This window comes from Podarcis liolepis, assembly GCF_965112155.1.
Source record: "Podarcis liolepis genome assembly, chromosome: 1".
Lineage (NCBI taxonomy): Eukaryota > Metazoa > Chordata > Lepidosauria > Squamata > Lacertidae > Podarcis > Podarcis liolepis.
This window is the reverse complement of record NC_139554.1, coordinates 64581746-64602988: the sequence shown is the minus strand read 5'-3', so window position 1 is coordinate 64602988 and position 21243 is coordinate 64581746. Positions and strand designations below refer to the sequence as shown.

At 40.0% G+C, this 21243-nt stretch overlaps 2 protein-coding genes across 10 annotated transcripts in view; one reads left to right on the top strand and one right to left on the bottom strand.

The window, feature by feature from the left end:
- ELP4 (elongator acetyltransferase complex subunit 4) overlaps window positions 1–16661 on the bottom strand; it is a 143723-nt gene extending 127062 nt beyond the window's left edge. For 3 of the 4 annotated variants that reach the window (XM_083465068.1, XM_083465067.1, XM_083465069.1), the window contains exons 1-3: window positions 16405–16622; window positions 11234–11269; window positions 982–1103 (exon numbers count right to left, since the gene is read on the bottom strand). In XM_083465068.1, coding sequence (XP_083321194.1) covers window positions 982–1103; window positions 11234–11269; window positions 16405–16597 — 351 coding nt within the window. In that variant the 5' untranslated portion in view covers window positions 16598–16622. Of the gene's footprint in view, window positions 1–981; window positions 1104–11233; window positions 11270–16404 lie in introns of all 4 variants that reach the window. The other variant, XM_083465066.1, reaches the window with a different exon arrangement.
- Window positions 16662–16671: 10 nt separating this feature from the next.
- Window positions 16672–21243, top strand: part of IMMP1L (inner mitochondrial membrane peptidase subunit 1) — a 33123-nt gene continuing 28551 nt past the window's right edge. For 2 of the 6 annotated variants that reach the window (XM_083465713.1, XM_083465710.1), the window contains exon 1: window positions 16672–16778. Coding sequence is in view for 1 of the 6 variants with exons in the window: in XM_083465709.1 (XP_083321835.1) it covers window positions 17252–17275 (24 nt within the window). In the remaining 5 variants the exon portion in view is untranslated. Of the gene's footprint in view, window positions 16779–17008; window positions 17276–21243 lie in introns of those variants that run through there. The other 4 variants (XM_083465712.1, XM_083465711.1, XM_083465714.1 and 1 more) reach the window with 3 other exon arrangements.

The following is a 21243-nucleotide window of genomic DNA, read 5'->3' as shown; positions in this document are numbered from 1 at the left end:
GGACGACAGAGGATGAGATGGTTGGACAGTGTTCTCGAAGCTACAAACATGAGTCTGACCAAACTGCGGGAAACAGTGGAAGACAGAAGTGCCTGGCGTGCTCTGGTCCATGGGGTCACGAAGAGTCGGACACGACTAAACGACTAAACAACAACAACAACACTCCCCAGTGTTGTCTGTGATGCTGCCCCTACCTCTTTAAGGTAGGTTGTGGGGCCAACAGAAATCAATGAATATCCAAATCCTAAGGCTCAGGTAATAAAGGCCAGGAAGAACAACGAGTACAAAAGCTACTTTTCATAGTTTGCTACATAATACTATATTTTTAAAAGACGTTTAAAATAAGTCTTATTGTGGAGTATTGATATAATGTGTTGATATTAAGTGTATTTGATATTTTCAACTTCTGGTAACTGAAGTTTTTATATACGTATTTATATATGGTTAGTTTCAGTTATTTCTAAAGCTAGGCCCCACAAATCAACACAACAATATAAAATGGCAAACTATTTCATAACACTGGCGCACACTACTCTGTGTGTACCACCAACCCATGCTTCATGAAAAATGGCATTCAGGCTCCTGTTTGGTCAATCTCATTGGTACCTAGTATGAGAAGTACAAGCACTTCAAACTCAAGATGAGATGTCATTTTGCTTCTTTTCTTTGCCCCATTTTCCCAACACAATCTCCACCCCTAGTTTCTCTGAATCACTATAATTACTGAATTTAATCAAGGTACAGGTAACGTATTAAGGAAGATTTTAGGTAATTAATAACGCTATACTCTCCTGACCCCTACACTACTTTTTACATGGAGGGAGTAGGCAAGGCATGGCTGGTATGGTAACACACAAGTCCTTTACTAACAGAGTTCTCATACAGAGCATAGGAATGTCTTTCGGCTTTAGGATTGCTTTTAGCACCATCTAGCTTAGAAGATATTAAGCAATAATTACATGGATGTATTTTTTTCTTTACCTTTACAATATCAGCAGGCTCCTCTTTATCTGAAGCAACAAATAAATGATGTCCACAGACTATTCCCTCTGAAAGGAAATGCTTGAACAACAGATTGGAATAAATACCGTATACATCTTCCTCTGTGAAAAAACAAAGCACACACATTATTAGCATGACAAGCCACATTTGGTGGTGTGGAAGAAACATAGATATGGCAAAAGAGCCCACAACTATGCACTGTCAGTGCCTCTACCATTGGGCTTATACTGCTCCATATGTATTCACAGGACTGCAGGGGCCCCAAAAGATAGCCCAAGCAGATGGATAGATCCAATCTTAGAGAATCATGTGTCATAAGCCTTTCTTTTAGGCCAGTCTAGAAAAGGCACATCTCTGAAAATATGAGAGACTTGACAGCAGCAGCTCCACCACCACCACATTGTGCATAACCATTAGCAGGATGCCATTTTCACAACTTCCATTGCTATTAAAGAAGCTCTTTAGAACATTATTAGAGATATGTAATTACTGTTTAACCAGTTGTGGCTTTTAGTGGTTAAGAAGGAGTGTTACTCCTGCTGCAATCTTCATTGGCTTCAGAAATTTCCAGAATTTGCTATGTTATTACAAAGAAAAATATTTGATTTGTTTATTTCTGTAGAGAAATAAATGTGAAATCTTAACCATCATAACAGTACTGAGCTCTTATCAGGATCCTTAAGCATTCTGTTGAATAAACTATACATATATCCATATATCTGTGAATCATAGGATCTGCTATAAATATAATAGGGGAAAACCTAAATAAAAATAGTCTGCTGTGTTGCTTCAAGGAGTATGGGATCATGTAAAAGCCTTCCTAAACTAGTCAAAGGTGACACCATGTACTCTTGCTGTCATGCTGAAAGCTGACCTATAATCACCTTTAGACCTCGGCATTCTAAATTCTGAAGTAGTGGCTTCCCTAAACATTGTCATTTGTATCAATTCAGATTGTTAGAAATTTCTTTATCTACAAAGAGAAAGAATCCTTCTGCATCTTTAAAGGTGCATGGGGACTTCAACTTAAGAATTCAACTGTAAGAGATATTAAATATTAAAATCTGACATAAGGGGATCTGAACCAACATTTATATTTTGGTGCTTTGCTTAGGGTTCAGACATGTAGGCTGCAGGCAACTTTAGGCTACTTTAGAAGTAAGAGAAATGGATTAGATACCAGCTGTGACCTGAAGTACCACCATAGTAATGGATGTTCCACTTTAGCCAAATTTTACCAGTACAACAAAACTTTTGGATGTGGTAATAAATTAAATGGATTTTAGAACTGAAGGCCTGATTTTACTGAAATTATTACAATGATATTTGATGATTACTCACATGCCTTAATTTTGTTTTTGTTTAGAGTTCTTACTTCTAGACTGCAGTAAGGATTTTAAACTTTCTCTTTAAAAAAAAGAACCTATCTTAATTTTTCAAAATACAGAGTATATTGTTGGCATCATGTAGCCACAAAAAATAAGCAAATGTTTAGTTTAATTAAGGAACTAGTATAGTACAATCCTGTGGATGTCTAGCCTGGAGAAGAGGAGGTTAAGGGGTGATATGATAGCTATGTTCAAATATATAAAAGGATGTCATATAGAGGAGGGAGAAAGGTTGTTTTCTGCTGCTCCAGAGAAGCGGACACGGAGCAATGGATCCAAACTACAAGAAAGAAGATTCCACCTAAACATTAGGAAGAACTTCCTGACAGTAAGAGCTGTTCGACAGTGGAATTTGCTGCCAAGGAGTGTGGTAGAGTCTCCTTCTTTGGAGGTCTTTAAGCAGAGTCTTGACAACCATATGTCAGGAGTGCTCTGATGGTGTTTCCTGCTTGGCAGGGGGTTGGACTCGATGGCCCTTGTGGTCTCTTCCAACTCTATGATTCTATGAAACTACCATGAGGGTTCTCTCTGTTGATCTTAACACCAGTCCCAAGAGGTTCTATAGAAAAAGAAGCAATCACTTAGGGCAGGGGTCAGCAAACTTTTAAAGCAAGGGGCTGGTCCACTGTTCCTCAGTCCTTGGGGGGGGGGCTATTTTTTTTGGGGGGGGGAGAACGAATTCCTATGCCCCACAAATAACCCAGAGATGCATTTTAAATAAAAGGACACATTCTACTCATTTAAAAACATGCTGATTCCTGGACAGTCCATGGGCCGGATTTAGAAGGCAATTGGGCTGGATCCGGCCCCCAGGCCTTAGTTTGCATACCCATGACTTAGGGCTTTAAACACTAAAGTGAACACTTTGAATAGGGCCCAGAAACAAACTGGTAATGCACCTGTTTTAAAATGAAACCCCAGCTAGAAATCTGGGGCAACTCCATGCACATTGCAATAATCCAATCTGGTAGTTACCAGAGCATGGGGTGCAGTAATCAGCTGTCTCTGTCTAAAAGGAGTTGTAGCTAGTAAACCAGCCATAGGTGTGAAAAGGCACTCTTAACCACTGCAGCCACCTGAGCCTCCACTGAGCCCATACAAGCTATGAAACTGTTCCTTCCAGAGGAATCTAAGAACATGCAGTCTCCTCACCTCTAGGACTTGAGAACTTGGATACAAAACATGTCTGTATTTTCAGGAGCCAGCTTTAATTCATTGGCCTTTATCCAGCTCATCATGGCCTCCAAGCACTCATCTTATACATCAACCACCTCTCCTGATTTATGTAGAACAAAGAGAAAGAACTGAATATAATATGCACTCCAGTTCTCCTGATTCAGCTTCATATAAATGTCATCAACCAGAGTGACCAAAGCAGTTTAAGGGCCATGACTGGGTCTGAAGCCAGTCTGGAATGGCTCCAGATAATGAGTTTCCTCCAAGCATGCCTGAAGCTGGACCACCACACCCTCTCTTGCCCCAAAAGCTGATGTTCACCACTGAACAATAGCTGTTGAACAGTTCTTGATCCAAAGAGGGGGACACACCACCATCTCCTTGTAGGTGGACGGTACTACCTGCTCCAGTGCAGCATTGATCACTCCCTGGATCCACCCCCTACAGTTAGCTCTAAGAAATGTGCAGGTGGTTGGTCATACTTCCTCAAGCTGCCTGCCCACATCCTCAGGACACAACAATTGAAACTAATCCAGCACAGATGGAACAGACAGGTGTTAAGAAACCTGCCCATTAATTTTGTGTATAATTAAATCCCCATTCAACCAGTAATCCCACTGGGTGATCTTGGGTCAGTCATGATCTATTGGCCTAAGATACCTCACAGGGTTGTTGTGCTGTACACTGTCCTGAGCTTCAAGGAAAGTCTGAATAAGAATGCACTAAATAAATAATCAGTGTTTGTTGTAGAAAAAAAATCTGATTCCAGCATTTCAACATGAAATGATACTCTGATTAGTAATGGGACATGGCTGCAATTTTTTTTATTAGTTAAGATAGAGCTATTTGTTTCTATTAGCTCAATAATTTTGATACTGATAATCATCAATAACAATTAGTTGAAAGAAAAACATTTCAGCTGAGGTTTAGATAAACACCATGCAATTGGTCTCAAACAATACTGAAGCAATAACATTTGCTATGTTACTAAATGAGCCAGTCTGCATTTTATAGCTCACATTTGTAATGTTAGGTTTTCAAGTTTTCCAAAAGAACAAGGAGCTGTAAGAAAATAAGTGTTTTGGTTCCTCTAATGCTAAACTTTCAGTGAGAGTAAACAGTGAGCAACCTAAATACAGAACACCTCACTGTCTGCTACAGTGCTCAAAGGATTTAATGTGTTTCAGAAAACCTTCACAAACAATGTATCTTGGATGGTTAGAGTCAATGCTTCTCTAAGAATCCTTCAGTTATTCAATTTGTCACATAGAGAATAGCTTTTTTTATTGATTCATTTCTAGGTCACTAAACTTTTGTTTATTCAAAAGATCTAAAGTGCACTCATATGGGGCTATTCTGATAGCAGCCATTGTTCCCAGCTTCAGTACTTATGTTACTATTCAAAGCCTACACAGCCTGGACCATTCTCCCCCCACCCCCACCCCGCATCCCATTGTTTGATACAGGTATTTTGACACCACAGAAATTAGCTCCTGCATTTTCCTACCATACAATATAAGTAACAATCAGAAAGTGAAGCATGTTCTTATTTATACAATATATCCTTGTGAAAAAGCAAGCCGCATGGGAACACAAACTCAGAAAGCTGATACATTTTTTTGAGCAAAAAGTTCTAGATCCACAAATCCGTTAAGGCTGGTGTAGGCAATGTGGCATCCTCCAGATGTTTTTAGACTCCAACTCCCATCAACCCCAGGAAGCAGGACCATGGTCAAGTATGACGGCAACTGAAGCCCTACAACATGGGCAGGGGCACCATGTCAGTTACTCCTGCAACCCATGATACTTGCCATATAGCTCCACCTTCTTGTGGTTTGGATTAGGACTTAATACCCAGCACATGTACACCCAGTGGCAACTTCTTATTAAGAGGGTAAAGGAAGCAGTCTCCTGAAGTCAATGCTCATGTTCTGGCTGCACGTTAGCACTTCTCTAATACTTGCCATAGATCTGACTGGCTGGGAAGAAACTTCCATGCTACACATTTGTCCCTTAATGTTTTTAAAAACTGGTTTTCATGTGAATTTTCCCTCTATCACATAACAAGAAGCTCCAAGGGCATGGGGCATTTTAAAACAGAACCAACAGAACTGATGTTAAGTATCCGTTTAGACAAATACACATTCCTTTCTATTTCAGCTATTTATACACCGCTTAAGCATGGTACCTAGAAATTATAAAAATTCTGTAGTAGATAAATTCAGTTGACATTACTCATAAAAACAGGAAACTTTCTTAAAATGACAACTGAAATAGAAAGAGCCTCATCAAGCACCTTAAGTTCCACAGAATTAGGCCCATAATACTGAATGCACAGCCCACAGCCATGTAGCTAAGTCACAGGGAACCAATAACAGAGGATTTCGGTGGTCGGGAAGGGTTACAAGGAATCAGGCAGTCCTAAGGGTATCCTGGACCCAAGTTGTTAACGGCATTGTAAAAGAATACAAGAACCCAGAACTTGACCTGGTAACATGGACAGCCAGTGCAAGCTTTTAAGCTTATCCCCACCAACAGTCTAACCACAGCCTTTCACAGCAGCTGGAGCTTTTGGACCAGGCCCAAGGGTAGTCCCACATTGCAAAAACCAAGAGCAGGTTGCAATAACTAAGTTTTGAGGTTACCAGTACATTAATCACTATGGTCAAGAATGGCCATTGTTGGCATACCAACTAGTAAAAGGCAGGCCTGGCCACTGAGGCTATCAGAGACTTGAGTAACATCCAGGATAACCCCACAAACTAAAAGGTAAAGGTACCCCTGCCCGTACGGGCCAGTCGTGTCCGACTCTAGGGTTGTGCACCCATCTCACTTAAGAGGCCGGGGTCCAGCGCTGTCCGGAGACACTTCCGGGTCACGTGGCCAGCGTGACGAAGCTGCTCTGGCGAGCCAGCACCAGCGCAGCACACGGAAACGCCGTTTACCTTCCCGCTATAAAGCGGTACCTATTTATCTACTTGCACTTAGGGGTGCTTTCGAACTGCTAGGTGGGCAGGAGCTGGGACCGAAAGACGGGAGCTCACCCCGCCGCGGGGATTCGAACCGCCGACCATACGATCGGCAAGTCCTAGGCACTGAGGTTTTACCCACAGCGCCACCCGTGTCCCAAGTACCCCACAAACTACAAACCTGTTATTTCAGAAGGTGTGCAATCCTGTTCTGAATATGCAACTGGCTCAGTTTATTATTATTATGGAGGTTCTTAATCTATTTAGAAGCTATATTAGAAGTGGGGGGAAATAAGGAGACTAAACTAAATGCTATAATTGGTGCAGGAGCAGGAAAAACAAGTCACTGTTAGTCTGCTGTATCTACTCACAGTTTAAATAAATTATGTGACAATTAAGTACAGGATCTCCAATAAATCTATTTTAATTTATACGCCTCTTTTCAGAGCATGATTTTATAAACAGATAATACTGAATTACACACAATACAGAACAACAAATGTGACTACTTAACAGTTTTAAAATTATCGGTACTATCATTAGAAGCCCCTAAACATAACAAGCTTTGAAAGCTATGGTTGAGGAGAATTGAATGCAGTATATCTGCAAATATGACAGTCTGTAGTGCAGATAGTCTAGACAGGTTGCCCTAGAGCTGCTGAGAATCTGTCACAACCCATCATTATTAATTTATTAAATCATCAGCATTCACAGTACTATAGTCTAATAGTATGACCTAAGGTGAGCATTTCCTAAGTTATAGAACATCTTACCTAAAGTGCTGTAGGTAACATGATAAGACTATTTTAATCATTCCCACCATCTAAAATTCCATCTAAAATATTTTGCTAATGTCCATAGTAGTTATTAAGCTCAGGGGAGGTTAGTCTGTGTCACTTGTTTTTAATTAGCACATGCCAAAACAAAGTTAGCAAACATATATGTTACAATACTTGGCACACTGCCATTCAGCAGGAAGGTAAATTTTGACAAGTTATATTTTGTATAATTATATTTAGCAAATCACTGTTTTGTACTTTTCTAGAGATTACCTTTTTCAACTTTCAAAAAGGTGATAAAGTCAATTATGTTGACAAGTGATGAGTACCCTTAATAGGCAGGTTAGATTGCATACCTAAAACAAAAAAATGGTAGCTAATTAAAATAGCTGAAATTGCTCCAAGGCTTAGACTGAACAAGAATGGTCCTGCCTTTACTCACGTTAAAGTTTTAGCTTTATAAAAACTTGACCTCAGCTACTAAACAAAACCCTTTTGTAACCTAACTTTTTAAAATTTTGACCTCCCAATTAAAAGACACACAAAAATTCACTTAAATTTGTTATGCAAGGTTTTCCTACTGGAATGCAGTTTTAGGAAATTTGCATATTCAATAAAATACATAATAATTTTGAAATAAAATATAAAACTATATGGTTATTTAGGCTGCCAAAGTATCTGTAGGTAAAACATGATAAAAACAAACACTGGCAGCTGTGTATTAATACAATAAAAATGAAGTTTTACTTTCAGCTCTGTGATAACGCTGTCACAGAGTCTGGAAAAAGTGAAACTCGAGTAACAATTTAAAATCAAAGAATTTTTGTTTTATCAAAAAACAAAGGCAGAAGAAAAAAAGCACACAATTTTCCTATTGTTTGTAATCTGTGGCCTTGCAAGGATGGCCTCCTGAACACGCCCTTCTTTTATCAAATACTAGTATGGTGGGGAAAACATACGAAGAGATTCTAGGCAATTATTTTTCAACTCTGAAATGGTCACAGTCCAAAAGTTTCTAAAGCAACACAAGGTTGTAAGCCTTTTAATATAATTAAGCATGGGTTATTTCATTTATATGTTTTATATCATACTTAAGAAGTTATATACATTTTAGCATATTTTTATTCTAGTTGCTGCCATATCAACGTACTGGTATGAAATTGATTAAAAGACAATTTCTGTTCTAGAAATTAGTAGAATGCTCTTTCAGATCTCGAACTTGGCTTCAATCTTCACCTACAACATAGGACTCACTTATGTAGAACAATCCCCCAGAGGTTCACTCAACATAAATCTCACCGTACTCAGCGGAGATCATTTCAAGGTAAGCGTGCCAAGTATTGCAGCCTTATCTTTCTACCATGTTTAACAAGTGTGTGTATTTCCTAACTCTTCTCTCCTTCTCTTTCTGGCTTAATTCCAATGTCACAGTTCCAATGGACTCCCCACCTCACATTCTCTTACATGCCCAGTTTAATACAGGATATATGGGTCCAACAAGCAATGGTTTGTTTCATATGAGCTAGATTTCTGGGTTTTTCTTCTTTAGAAAAAAAAATCCCTAGACGGGGGGGGGGGGGGGGAGAGGGCTGACAACACTGCTGTGAGCCACCTTAGGCCAAAACCCAACTAACCAGCTAAATACAAACAGCATTCAGGTAGTAATTCAAATAATATTTAACAGGATTTGAAGCCATTCTGTTATGCAATCTTCAGAAAACCTTAACAATAGAAACAGACATTTAATAATCTTGAATTTACTATTAGTTTCCTAAACTAGGCAGGATAATATACATCAAATAATGAAGATGAGCATTTGATTTGATAAGGGATTTAATACTGAAGTGATGCAATCTATTCTTGAGACTGTTAAAAAAGAACCTAACCTTTTAACAACACAGAGTATAATACTGAAATATCCTCCTTGGAGGCTTAACTCCGACAGCTTCAATCTCATGATACAGAAAGCTTGTCTAGACTGATCTCATGACAATATGTTACTGTTGTCTGTATAATGACAGGCCATTCAACTAGAATACCAACTATACTTGCTTTAAAACCAACATCCAAGATACAAACTCTACACATAATAAGTATGAAAAATAGTCCATATAATTCAAAAATTAAAGTCTTAGGAACTGAAGTACCGTCACTTCCATGTTTTCAATTACTATACCCACACAAGCTTGAATGATCCAAGTTGATTAGCAATTTCAGTGAAGAATTCTGGTTATCTATGAACACATATGCACTTTTTCATGATCCAATCACTATACAGTAACCATCTCCTGCATTAAGTCTAAGATGGCCACAACTGTACATCTCACAATTTTATCTAATCCCTACACTGACCAGTATTTATTCTCAGAGATGACCTACTGAAATCAAAGATTGAAATTGCTAAAGCAATTCTTTAAAACTGTTTTGAGCAGTGCTTTTTTCGGGGGGAGGGTGCAGGGACACCCCACCTAAACATTTTGTGAATCTTTTTACTTTTGTCCATTTACTGTATTTATTTTTCCCAATTTGAACTATAAAAAGGTGATTTTCTTGAGTCAAATGTTAGAGTACCTCTAAACATTTTTAAAGAAAAAAAGCACTGGTTCTGAATATTGCCCCTTATTTTTATTATCATATTAGAGATATTAAAGTAACTTTTGAGAAGCTTTATTGTTTTTACCTTACCTGCATTTTTTCAGCTTTCCTTTCTGATCATATAGGATGAGTTGATCAATATAAGAACACTATGTGAACAACTGCTTAACACAGTGGTTGCCAACCTACTTATGCCCATAGGCATGTTTGGATTTTTGCATGAATGCCATGGTCATCACCCCTCTGGTCATCCCTCTCCCCCCCTGCACCAGATTCAATCTGGTGCAATCTGGGTAAAAATCAGATCCAGTACAATTAATCTGAAAGGAAAGGGTCATTCCTTGAACTTCCTCCTTCAGCTCTCAAGAGAGAAGAAGTCAACCATCCTCACCATTCCATGATCAAGGGGGCTGGAGCAGGCGCATAGAGTCCACAGGCCCTAGGGGAAGACCTCAGGGGTGCCACTGTGCTAACAGGTGCCATGTTGGTAACCCCTGCTTTAACACAGTCCTGTGACAGCCATGGTTTATGTGAAAAATGGTTACTTTTACTTTAATAGGAAGTGTGTGCTCATCCTTACTTGGAAGATCATTTATTCCTTCCAATGAGCGCGCTCGCTCTCTCTCTCTCTCTCTCTCTCTCTCTGTTTGTTTGTCCTTTTCTCCCCGAATTCTATATTTTTAAGGGTTTAAAATCTACCATCAGTTCTTTACATGAAAAAACCTATGATGGGATCATTGTGCTTGAAATGGGAACTGTGCTTCACAATAACTATGGGTTGTATTCAATGTAGCTCTATCACTACAAAAATTTTCTTTGCATGGTGGAACCTTCCCTCCCTCTTCCACTGTGCTAGCACGTATCCTTACCATGGCTTCTGCTAGCACAACTATTTCGTTGAATATGACCCTATGATTAGTTTAAACCTGCCAGCTCCAGAAACTGTGTTTTGAAACTGTTTCATTTTGAAATTAACTGACCATAATTAGTTATTCTAAGTTCAGGCACAATGACAAATCATGTTTAAGGGGGAATGACAGAAAAACCTTCTGAAGTATTCTTCTGGCCATGTGGGAAGAGGGAAGTATGAGGGTTCCAGCTTGCGCACATTGTAGTAAATCAATGTTTAACATGACATGAGAACACGGCCACAGTGATATAAATTAATGTTTTCTTTACAATAAGTCCTGCATTATCTTTTAGAAGGAACTCCTTAGAAAAACCATTCTAACATTTTCCCTAAAACACTTGAAAAAATAAAAAGATAATGCCATGACCATATAATTGCTAGTAAGTAAAATGTATTAGAAAATTTCATACTAACCAATAAGGAGAAGGGTTCCAACTGCCAAACCTCCACCTAGGAACAAATTAATTTAAGAAATTAGAATGCATAATAATGTTTCCAACAATTAGTAGTATCAAGGAAAGGTGATACAGGAAGTTAAAAATGTAACATGAAAAACATTTTAATTACCTTTATAATACTTCTTACAATTCACTATTAAATAATTATATATTGCATATAATTATATATCACACACTACAATTACTTTCACAATATGGTGAAAAGATCCTGCATAGCTCTACATAACTAAACGCAAGTACTTTAATAGTGTTGTCACAAGCCAACATTCCTTTGTTTTATTAAGACTATTCTACACATAAAGTAATCCTTCCTCATTAGAGCAAGTGTTTGAAGAACCTGGTACAGTTAATTCAGTAAGTTGCATTTATCATGAGTCAAAACTATATACCGGTAGTTGCAGGAACGGACTCAGCTGCGTAGAGGAAGGCTACCATCCTCTACATTTATCTGGAATCATTCCCACTGAATTCATTAGACTTTATTTTTGTTTAGTTATCTTACAATAGTGCAAGGGTGATAGCCTCCACCTTGCAACCCACATCCCACCTGCACCAGTGCAGAGAACAGCAAAGCAAAGGTAAACCCATACATCAATGCAGCATATCTGCACAAAGAGCTCAGATAGAGCCTAAATGAACATATAATGAGTTTACACCATTGCACAGTGGTACCCATCTCATATGAGCATAGGATCAGCTGAATCAACCCCTTTGATGAGTGGGCATCTTTATCATCATCAGCCAGCTCCTAAATCTTTCTTCTCTCCCTCCATCTGAAGAAAAGAGCCTGGGACCTGGACTATAACATGAGGAGCCGGATACCAGAAGACACTTCCGTAAACACCTGTCTATATTATGCCTTTTTCTGGATTTTTGGTAAACTGAAATCTTGACTAAAAGACTGATAAGTAATATTTTTGTACTTCAGTGGTTTAGCTGCATGTACCTTTTGTTTATAGTTATTGTACTTTCTCTTACTATCATGTTTGGATAAGAAGGGTAGGTATGGTATTTTACTCTTTCAAGTATGCTATTTCATGTTTTACTTCCTGAGTTGTAAATCTTTTAATCTTAAAAATAGTTGCAGAGCTTTCTATAGAACTAAGACTGCTCTAGACTGAGTGGTTGTGGATTCCAAATAAATGCTATGTTGCCGAAAGTAAACAGAGCTGTTTTCAGTCACCAGCAACAGAGGTCTGCTTAAGGTGCTAAAAAACCCAACAGAACCCAACCAGCAATATCTCCAGAGTACGTAAAGCCAACGTACCAAAATAATGAAATACAAAAGAAACATTCTGTGGGTACATCTAGCTGAGGTATTCTGACAGCAGTGGTTATCGTCTTAGTATCAAAAAACAAAACACACAAAGTACATAAAATATCTTTAATTAGAAGACCTAAGTTGGTGTAGAAATAGGTAAACTTTCAACCAGAGGCAAAAACAAAACTATGAAGAATTAGGATAGAGAAAAGAAAGTAAAAATATGGAAATATTAGGAGCCCAACATCACAGAAAGGCCTATTCATTATACCATGATGGCAGATGCATTCCTTTACGTCATTTCCCACCCCAAGTTATTCAGTTATGTCAGGGATAAGGGGCCCTTGGTGCTCTAAAAGTTGCAGGACATCAAATCCCATCAGCCAGCATGGCCAACAACCCAGAACAATGGAAGTTGTAGTCATTCAACATCTGAGGGTCATAGGTTCCCTATCTGTTTATATATACTGTTTGTAAAGTAAGGAAACACTGACATCATTAGATGAAATACTGTAAATTATTATTATTATTATTTATTGAATTTATATACCGCCCTAAAGCCAGAGGTCTCATGACAGTTCACAGAAAAGATCATCATAAAAGCCACTATGTAATAATAAAAACCCCCACAAAGAGCCACATTTTAAAAGGGCATAGGATGTCAATCAGATCAACCAAAGACCTGGTTAAAAAAGAACATTTTTGCCGGATGCCTGAAGGTGTATAATGAAGGCGCCAGGCGAATTTTCATGGGGCAAGCATTCCACAAATACATCGTGAATATATATATCATATTACATTTTTTCTAAGATATTTAGAACTCTTAGTCTAATAACAGAAATGGGCATCCATAAGTAGTAAGTGGATGAAAGAACTGTATAGGAATGAACACACTGAGGAGCGAGACAAAATACTCTATCTGAAACAGACTAGTTAATGATGATGATGATAACATCTGGGATCACCAAATAGGAACAGGATCATTGATGGCAAAGGACACCCTCTACTTGGTAGATGCCAGATTAGGGAGATCCAAGTTTAAATCTTTACACAACAGTGAAACTCACTTGGTAACATTGTGCCAGTCACACATACAGTGGTACCTCTGGTTGTGAATGGGATCCGTTCCAGAGCCCCGTTTGCAACATAGCAGAACGCAACCTGCGTCTGTGCGTGTTGTAATTCACCGCTTCTGCGGATGATGTCATTTTGAGCATCTGTGTGAGTTGCAAAACCCGGAAGTAACCCTTTCCGGTACTTCCGGGTCGCTGCGGGACACAACCTGAAAATGCTCAACCTGAAGCAAATGCAACACGAGGTATGACTGTACTAACCTACCCCACCCCACAAGGTTGGAGACCTTTGTGGACACCCCTAAGCTCTTTGTGGGAAAGCATATAAAATGCAAAATAAAGGAACATACATAATTTTTTTAAGCTAATGGCCCTAGCTTGGATCCAGACCAAGTTAGCTGAATTTCATTCCTATTGAAATAAATGGGATTTCAGTTATGACTGAAATCACTTCTGAATGATGTGTTCATGGTCATGTGTGAAATTTAAATTTCCTCATAATGTGAAGAACTAGATCTTGTATTTCAGAATGGCAGCATCATTCAGGGTGGGGGCTCCCAAAATGATCTCATCCCACCTAAAGATTATATATATTTTGGAGAAGGCAAAATAACACAAAAAAATTAAGTAGAAGCATGGATTATAATAATACAAAATTTGAGATGGAAGCAGCCAATGGCATTTGGCAAAAATGTTCAGCTAACAGTTTTCCTATTGAGTAAGCATTAAAATGATCTACTAGCAACTGTTCCCTTCCTAATGATGATAAAATGAGATGGAATCAGTGATAGTTTTTCATTTCCGTTCTTTTCTGTCTGAAGAGCATGTCTTATCAAATCTAGTACAATGGTTGTATCAAGCAGACCACCCAAGGCCTGATTAGTGCATTACACTTTTGAAGGTGTTTGTTGATGTAAGAACTGCAATCTATATACTCACAACAAACCTTACTGAATTCATGCCCAGCTAAGCTAATATATAACCAAATATGTGTACTCACTTACAGGTTCGTGTGCATGGGAATCTTAGAGTGAGAGTCATATATTGTTTTCCACATGACCCTTTCACACATCTGTTCTGTCAGAAATGGGAACACAGAAAAACCACAAAACTGGAATAGTACCACTGCCAAGCAGAAAAAAAGGAGGGGTAAAATTCTAGCTGCTCAAATTGTTGTTTATTATAAGTGAATTGCATTTGGGAAATTCCTCCTTCGGGGCACATTTTTAACAACAATTCTCGCATCTAATGTATATTGCAGCAATTCCTACTCCTACTAAATTATCACTCACTTCCTCATAGGCCTTTTCCCTTAAAAGGATGGCAGGGAATTCCCTATGGTAGTGACATCCCACCAAACCACTACATTCCCAAATCTGTGAGCCCATGAAATGACCACCTTTAGATAAAAGACCTGATGCATGATGCAACTCATATCTGAACATAAAGAGATACATGAAGTTCTAGCTAGTTTCAAAATGAGAGTCCTAAGTGTCAGGAAGAAGAAATTAATTGTAAACCAAGGTCTTGACCACAATGTGCATGTCCCACTGGCTTCTAGTATGATTATTGAAAAGTGAGGACTAAATTTATAGGATCCAAATGGTGTACTGCACATATAAACCAAGTGGCCTTAAGCATCATTTTACACCTGAACCATTGTGTTTTATTTATAACTTGCACACACAGTGCACAACTCCTTTAGAAGTTTCAACGTGACTACCGTGAGGTGTCAGAAGTTTCCCAAGCAGACACATCAGGTCCACACCAACTTTATAGTAGCTTTAAAACAACTCAGTTATGTTTATTTTGCAGAAACTACCCACTTGGTCACTTTGGGTATGAAGAAGGATGCACAAGTTTAAAAAAGAACGAATAAAAGAACTAATTGCTCCCACACAGTTTTTTTAACATGCATGCCCAGCCTCTAACACAACACACATTTAACTCAGTATTCAAGAAGTTTTACAGCAGTGCAAGTCAAATGGGCTGAGGGTGGTCTGAAGGGTGAAACTGGTGCACGCTGCAGCTATTACATGGATATGTTGAATACTGCTGGGTTCCACTCAATCCATTCGTTTCTTGCTACTATGTGCCCTGGAGCGTTAGATTTTCGAGTTTCTTTTAAATTCGATATTGAGCAGACCTACACAGAAACTGCTGCGTGAGGCTGCTTTGTATTCATGGACGCTTTGATGCGAGAAGGCACTCGTAGGCAAGGCCATCCTGACGGCATGGCATCAGCGAGCGAGCAAGGGGAAACACGCGAAAGGAGGACAGCCAGCCAGTGGCTATCTAGATGACGGCACGTCTCTTTAAAAAAGCCATGCCTGCTCTGCCGGGACTGACTCCACTTCTCATCCTCAAGGCTCCGCGCGCATTTCAAGAACCCATGCTCTCCTCGAGCATCCTCAAGTTTCCTTGGGCGGAATACTTAGCCCCCTGGGATAGCGGAGAGTAAGTACCGTGGGGCTCGGTGGGAACGCGGGGGTCGAACCCACAGCCCTGTCCCAGCACGAGGCGGCCGGATCCGTCCCGCTCCCCGCCCTCGCTTCCCCTTCTCTCACAGCCTCCCTGCTTTCCTCCGCGCACACTGAGCCCGGGAGCGGTTCAGTCAGGAGGGAAGCAGCTCTGGGGCTCGGAGGGGCTGCTACTGAGGGGAGCCAGGCAGCCCCCCCAGTGCCTCGCCTAGCCTGCCCTCCGAGGCCACCTCAGCCCGCTCGACTACCGCGAAACCCGCACGGCGAGGTGGCGGGACGTGTCAGGAGACTGCGCAGCGCTGCCGGCACCAACCTAGCACATAGTCCAGAGAGGGGACCCCGCTGGAAAGCAGCAGCTGCCCGTGCCGGACCGAGGGCCGGGTGCCCGGCAGAACGGCCAAGCGGCCGCCTCCTCCTCCTCCATCCGGCCCTTTCCTTTGGAAACTCGTCGTAGCCCTGGCACTCTGCTGCTGTTGGGCCGGCCCGCCGGTCGCCAAGGCCGCCATCTTAGCTTCTGCGCCGTTGACAGGGAAGAGGCGACCGGCGCGGAGGAGGAGCGGCGGGGCGGGGGAGGGGGGACGGACGCGCGGCGAGCCAATGGGGAGGCCGGTTGTTGGCAGGCGCAGTGGCGTCGGCTGGGGGTAGGCGAGGAGGGCTCTCGGTCCCCGCGGCTTCTGGCCCAGACAGGTGAGTCAAGGGCAGGAAGAGGCAGCTCGCGAGCCTGTTGGCAAGAGGTGTCGTTCGTAGCGCTCCGTGAGGGAGGGGAGTGCCAGTCGGGCCTTTCCAGGCAACGGGACGCTTCTGAGGAAGCTATTTTTTAAAAATAAATAAATAAATTTGGAAACGAGATACAGTATACTGTGCTTCCCTCTTCCTGTTTAGGTGCAGGAAGCGGTGTGACCCTGGGGGAGTGGGGAAAAATATTTGCTACTACCTGTGACGAGCGGGCCGGAGCCCCCTCACCTCATTCCACCCACCTGGCTCGTTATGAGAACTTAACTTTCTAAAGTGTTGGTGTTCTGTGCATACTTACCCGGATGTAACGCCCTCCCCTCCTCCAAGGCACCTTGGGTTTGACCGGAGAGTAAGCATGCATTGGATCGTGCAGCAGTGAAGTCGTTTATTCGAATTGTTTTCCGTGTGTGTTAGCTTACCAGCTAATGCTGGTGAGGCCAATTGGGAAGGTGGGTGGTTGGTGCCTGGCACAGTTAAGACTGTAATTCGGTGCAAGAGGTTTCTGAGGATTTCATTGTACATGACTCAGAAGGTTCTGGCTACACGGTGGAAAAGCCACGTTAGCTCTCCAGGATTAATGCAGAGTAGCACTCTTAATCACTTGCTTGACCTTGGCTGTGGAGACCCATTGGAACTTGTACATGGATACCAATTTAAATCGCTTTATATGGCAGTGAAATTTTGTGTATACCTTTCTGTTGTGCATATTAGGTTCCCACTTCATATTTACCCCGCTGCAGGCCATGGAGAGGGAAGGGTGGCAAAGGATGGGATCCTGGTTCACGGGGTGGGTCAGTAGACCGTTACAATTTGCCTTGCAGAGCAATTTGAAGCACCCTCCATTTGCATTTTAACATATGCATTGCCTCTGAACTCTTGAACCTGGACTTGCCTTCAGCTATATATATCTTCTGTTGAGATCAGTGCACTAGTGAAAGTGCACAGGGACGCACAAGTATAGAGTGCTGGCAAAATGTTGAAAAATGTTTCATCCACAGATGTGACTACTTCAGAAGATTATTGGGTCTTTTCTCCCATCACCAGATTCTTTAAGAATACTTATGTTAATGTCATCTGGACCCAAAGATTGGTTTGTTTTTTTGTTTTTTATCCTATCTAGGCCAATAAGAACTTTTGTCTCTTGCCATCACTATTTTCATCAGTTTCCCTTCCTGAGAACGTTACTTCAGGCACAGGGGTCTGCCCAACATCTTCCACACTGAAGTCAATGCAAAGAATCCCTTCAGTTTCAGTCTCCTTTTTCTCTTTTAGTATGCCCTTAATGTTTCAATAACACACTCTGCAAATTTTTGCATCCTTCAGTATCTGCTTTCATTTCTTTTGCCACAGTTCAGATTCCTTTTTATTCTCATTTGGAAAAGACTTTTGTTTCCTGACATGAGCCTTATTGCCTCTAATATCTCCCGTGACTCTGCTCATTAACCATGCTGGCATCCTTTTGGCTTTGGTGAGACCTTTCCTGATCTGTGGTGTACATTCTATCTGAGTTAGAAATAATTTTAAAAAACCGTAAGCATCTATCTGCTAATGGGTATGGGCCAATACATTCCAAAGTCAGGTTGCAACTAGATGCAAGCAAGGTCATTTTACGGGGTGAAACTTTTTTTTGTAAATTTCTTTAGTGAGGGCCTTAAAAATATGTTATTGGGTGTGAGTTAAAATCTGCTATTATTTTTTGATTGGACAAGATTTAGCTTGGTAAGTCTGCATTTAATGAAGAAGCACATAAACTTCTTTTGGAATTTTAGTTTTACCTTCTGAAAATGTCAGATAATGCTAAATGATAATGATGATAATATTAATATTAAATATAACTGCAAGTACTTGGTAACCATTTTTTAACAATTTCTATGCCATTTTACGCACATTTTACTTACCAAGCAAAGTGAAATTATATTAATTTAACTAAAATATATTTTGAACTCCCAAGTCATGTTACAACTTTTTAGCACCCCTAATTTTTGAAATTTGAAAGTTACAAAATTTAACATACCCTAAGGCTATAAGGTACTTTTTAGCATGATGAGACATTTTGTTTCTTTTTTCATATGGTGTAAATATTAAAATCTGTATTTGAATTTATAAAATTCTATAATTCTTATTTTCACAAAGCTATGCTAATTTGAATACTTTCATCATTGTTTCTCATACTGAAGGAGAGAAGCAGATGATTTAGTGGAGGGGGTAACACCTGCACTGTCGTCAGTTACATTGCTATTTTAAATAATCTTCTTAGCGGCACCTGTCCTTTATACACAAAACCCTCTTTTCTCATCAGTTCTGGAAGGTAATAGTATTGGATTTTGTTGATTAAAGTTTTATAGTCACTAAATCAGATTAACTGTTGAGTCATCTGACAAGGAAAGCTACCAGCCATGCGGTACAGCTCCCTGAAGTGTCTGTGCTGTGAGCTCAAGCTTCTTGAGATGTTCTTAGGTATTTCAATAGAATGGGTCAGAGACTACAGGTGCAAAGATGATGGCTTCATTTTCGTAATCCTTTTACAAACAAAGAGGGGATAAGCTTGAGAAATCTAGTACCTTCAGTCCAGAAGCCAACATTTTGAAAACACATTGCACCCAGCAAGTTCCATAACATGCCACCCAATCATAGGCATTTTGGAATTTCTTCCCCAAATGCCTGTGTGATGCTACTTCTCTTCAAGCGTCTCTACAAAATCCACCTTTTCTGTTAAGCCTTTGATGTAACCACTACTTCTCATGCCTTACTGTAACTGGGCCTGTAACTCTAAGCACCTTTAATGGAAACAACTGCCTGTTGCCTTCCCTTTCTTGTGTTGTTTCTTGTGTGCAAGCTTTTTGGGGCAGGAACCTGTCCTCTAAAGTGCCATACAGACAGCTGCTGCTAAAAAAACCAAAACCCACCATGTTCAGTGGAGTTTACTCCCAAGTCATTGTGCATATTATTAGAGGCTGAAAAGTTGTTTCTTAGCTCTTGGATCCTGACCATGGTTGTATTCTGTTGTATTGTTTTCTTTGCTGCACGGATATAACCCATCCAAATTGCAAGCTTGCTCGTGTAGTGAAGTGTTAAGGCTGAAGTTTTGTTTTTTTAAGTCATATAATTTCATGAAAAATACATGGATTTATATATATTTTATAAGTGTCAACTTAATTATAGTGGCTGCATTCCAGAAAGACAGACTGGTGTGTACAAGTAGTGCTAGTTCACAATTTGCTATGGAAAATCAAAGTTCCCTGGGCAAACTTCATGTCTTCCATCTCATTGCTGGGGCTATGGATTGCGGCCATATTGTACAAACAATAGATGGTATTGTGGAGATGGGTCTTTCTGGGAACCATCCCAAGGAAAAACAGAGAGCATAGATTAAAATAATTATTGCTGACTTTTAAAAGCTCCCTGAATATTAAAAAGGAACACAAAAAAGAAATGCATACTATTATTTCCAAGGTTTCAATAATATAATATAAATGGTGTAATCCTAGCTTGGTGCAAATTAGCTGAATATTTAACATGAGGAGAAAATTAGGAATTTTGGTGCTGGAAAATTATTTTCTCATAATGAACTATATCTTTGTAAGCTATAGAATAGATTGGATCAATTCTCGCCTAAGAAAACTTACTTTCTGATAAACTGCAGATAATCTAGTAGCATCTCTATGTCTTAACAATTTAGGCTGCAGTCATATATAGTATGAGTAAGTAAGTCCCCATGATTTCAGTAGGGCTTACTTCTAAGTAGACATGCACAGAATTGCACTGTTAGTATAGCATGAGCTCTTGTGGGTTATATTAGATGCATACGATTTTCCCGGTTTGTTGGGCTCTACCCTTTTTGATTCCCTCCCATATTTTTCAGTTTTCTCCAGGCTGAAATGAGCACAGAAAGTGGGCATTATAATTGTTTTACATTTTTATGATTTCTAAGAATCAAACAAAAACATGTCTCAAGTTGCCAGGTTGTGAAACAGCATGTACTACTACCAGTCCTACTGTTACTATTACTATTACTGCAAGTGCTTTAGAAGCTTATTATCAAGCCTTTTATTTTAACATCAGTTGTTACCATGAACACATGTAAGATGCAGGTTCATATTCATGTGTGTACGGGCACACAATGAAATCAGGTGACACTGTGAAGCATGAATGAGATACCATTCATGCTTTATATTTCTCCACTCCTTTGGATGTCTGAACTGACTTTCACTCCCATATTAGTGATAGATAATGGGAGTTGGAGAGCATGAATTGCCTGGGGCCACACCAAGAGTCCATGGCAAAGATGAGAGTCTCTGATCTGACATCAGGTCTCTAGAACTTTTCCCACTGATACACATAGTTTCTGTTTCTCTAGCATCAAAGGACTACTATTATTGTAACTTCTCATGGGGTGGGGTATGTATGAGTCTCATAG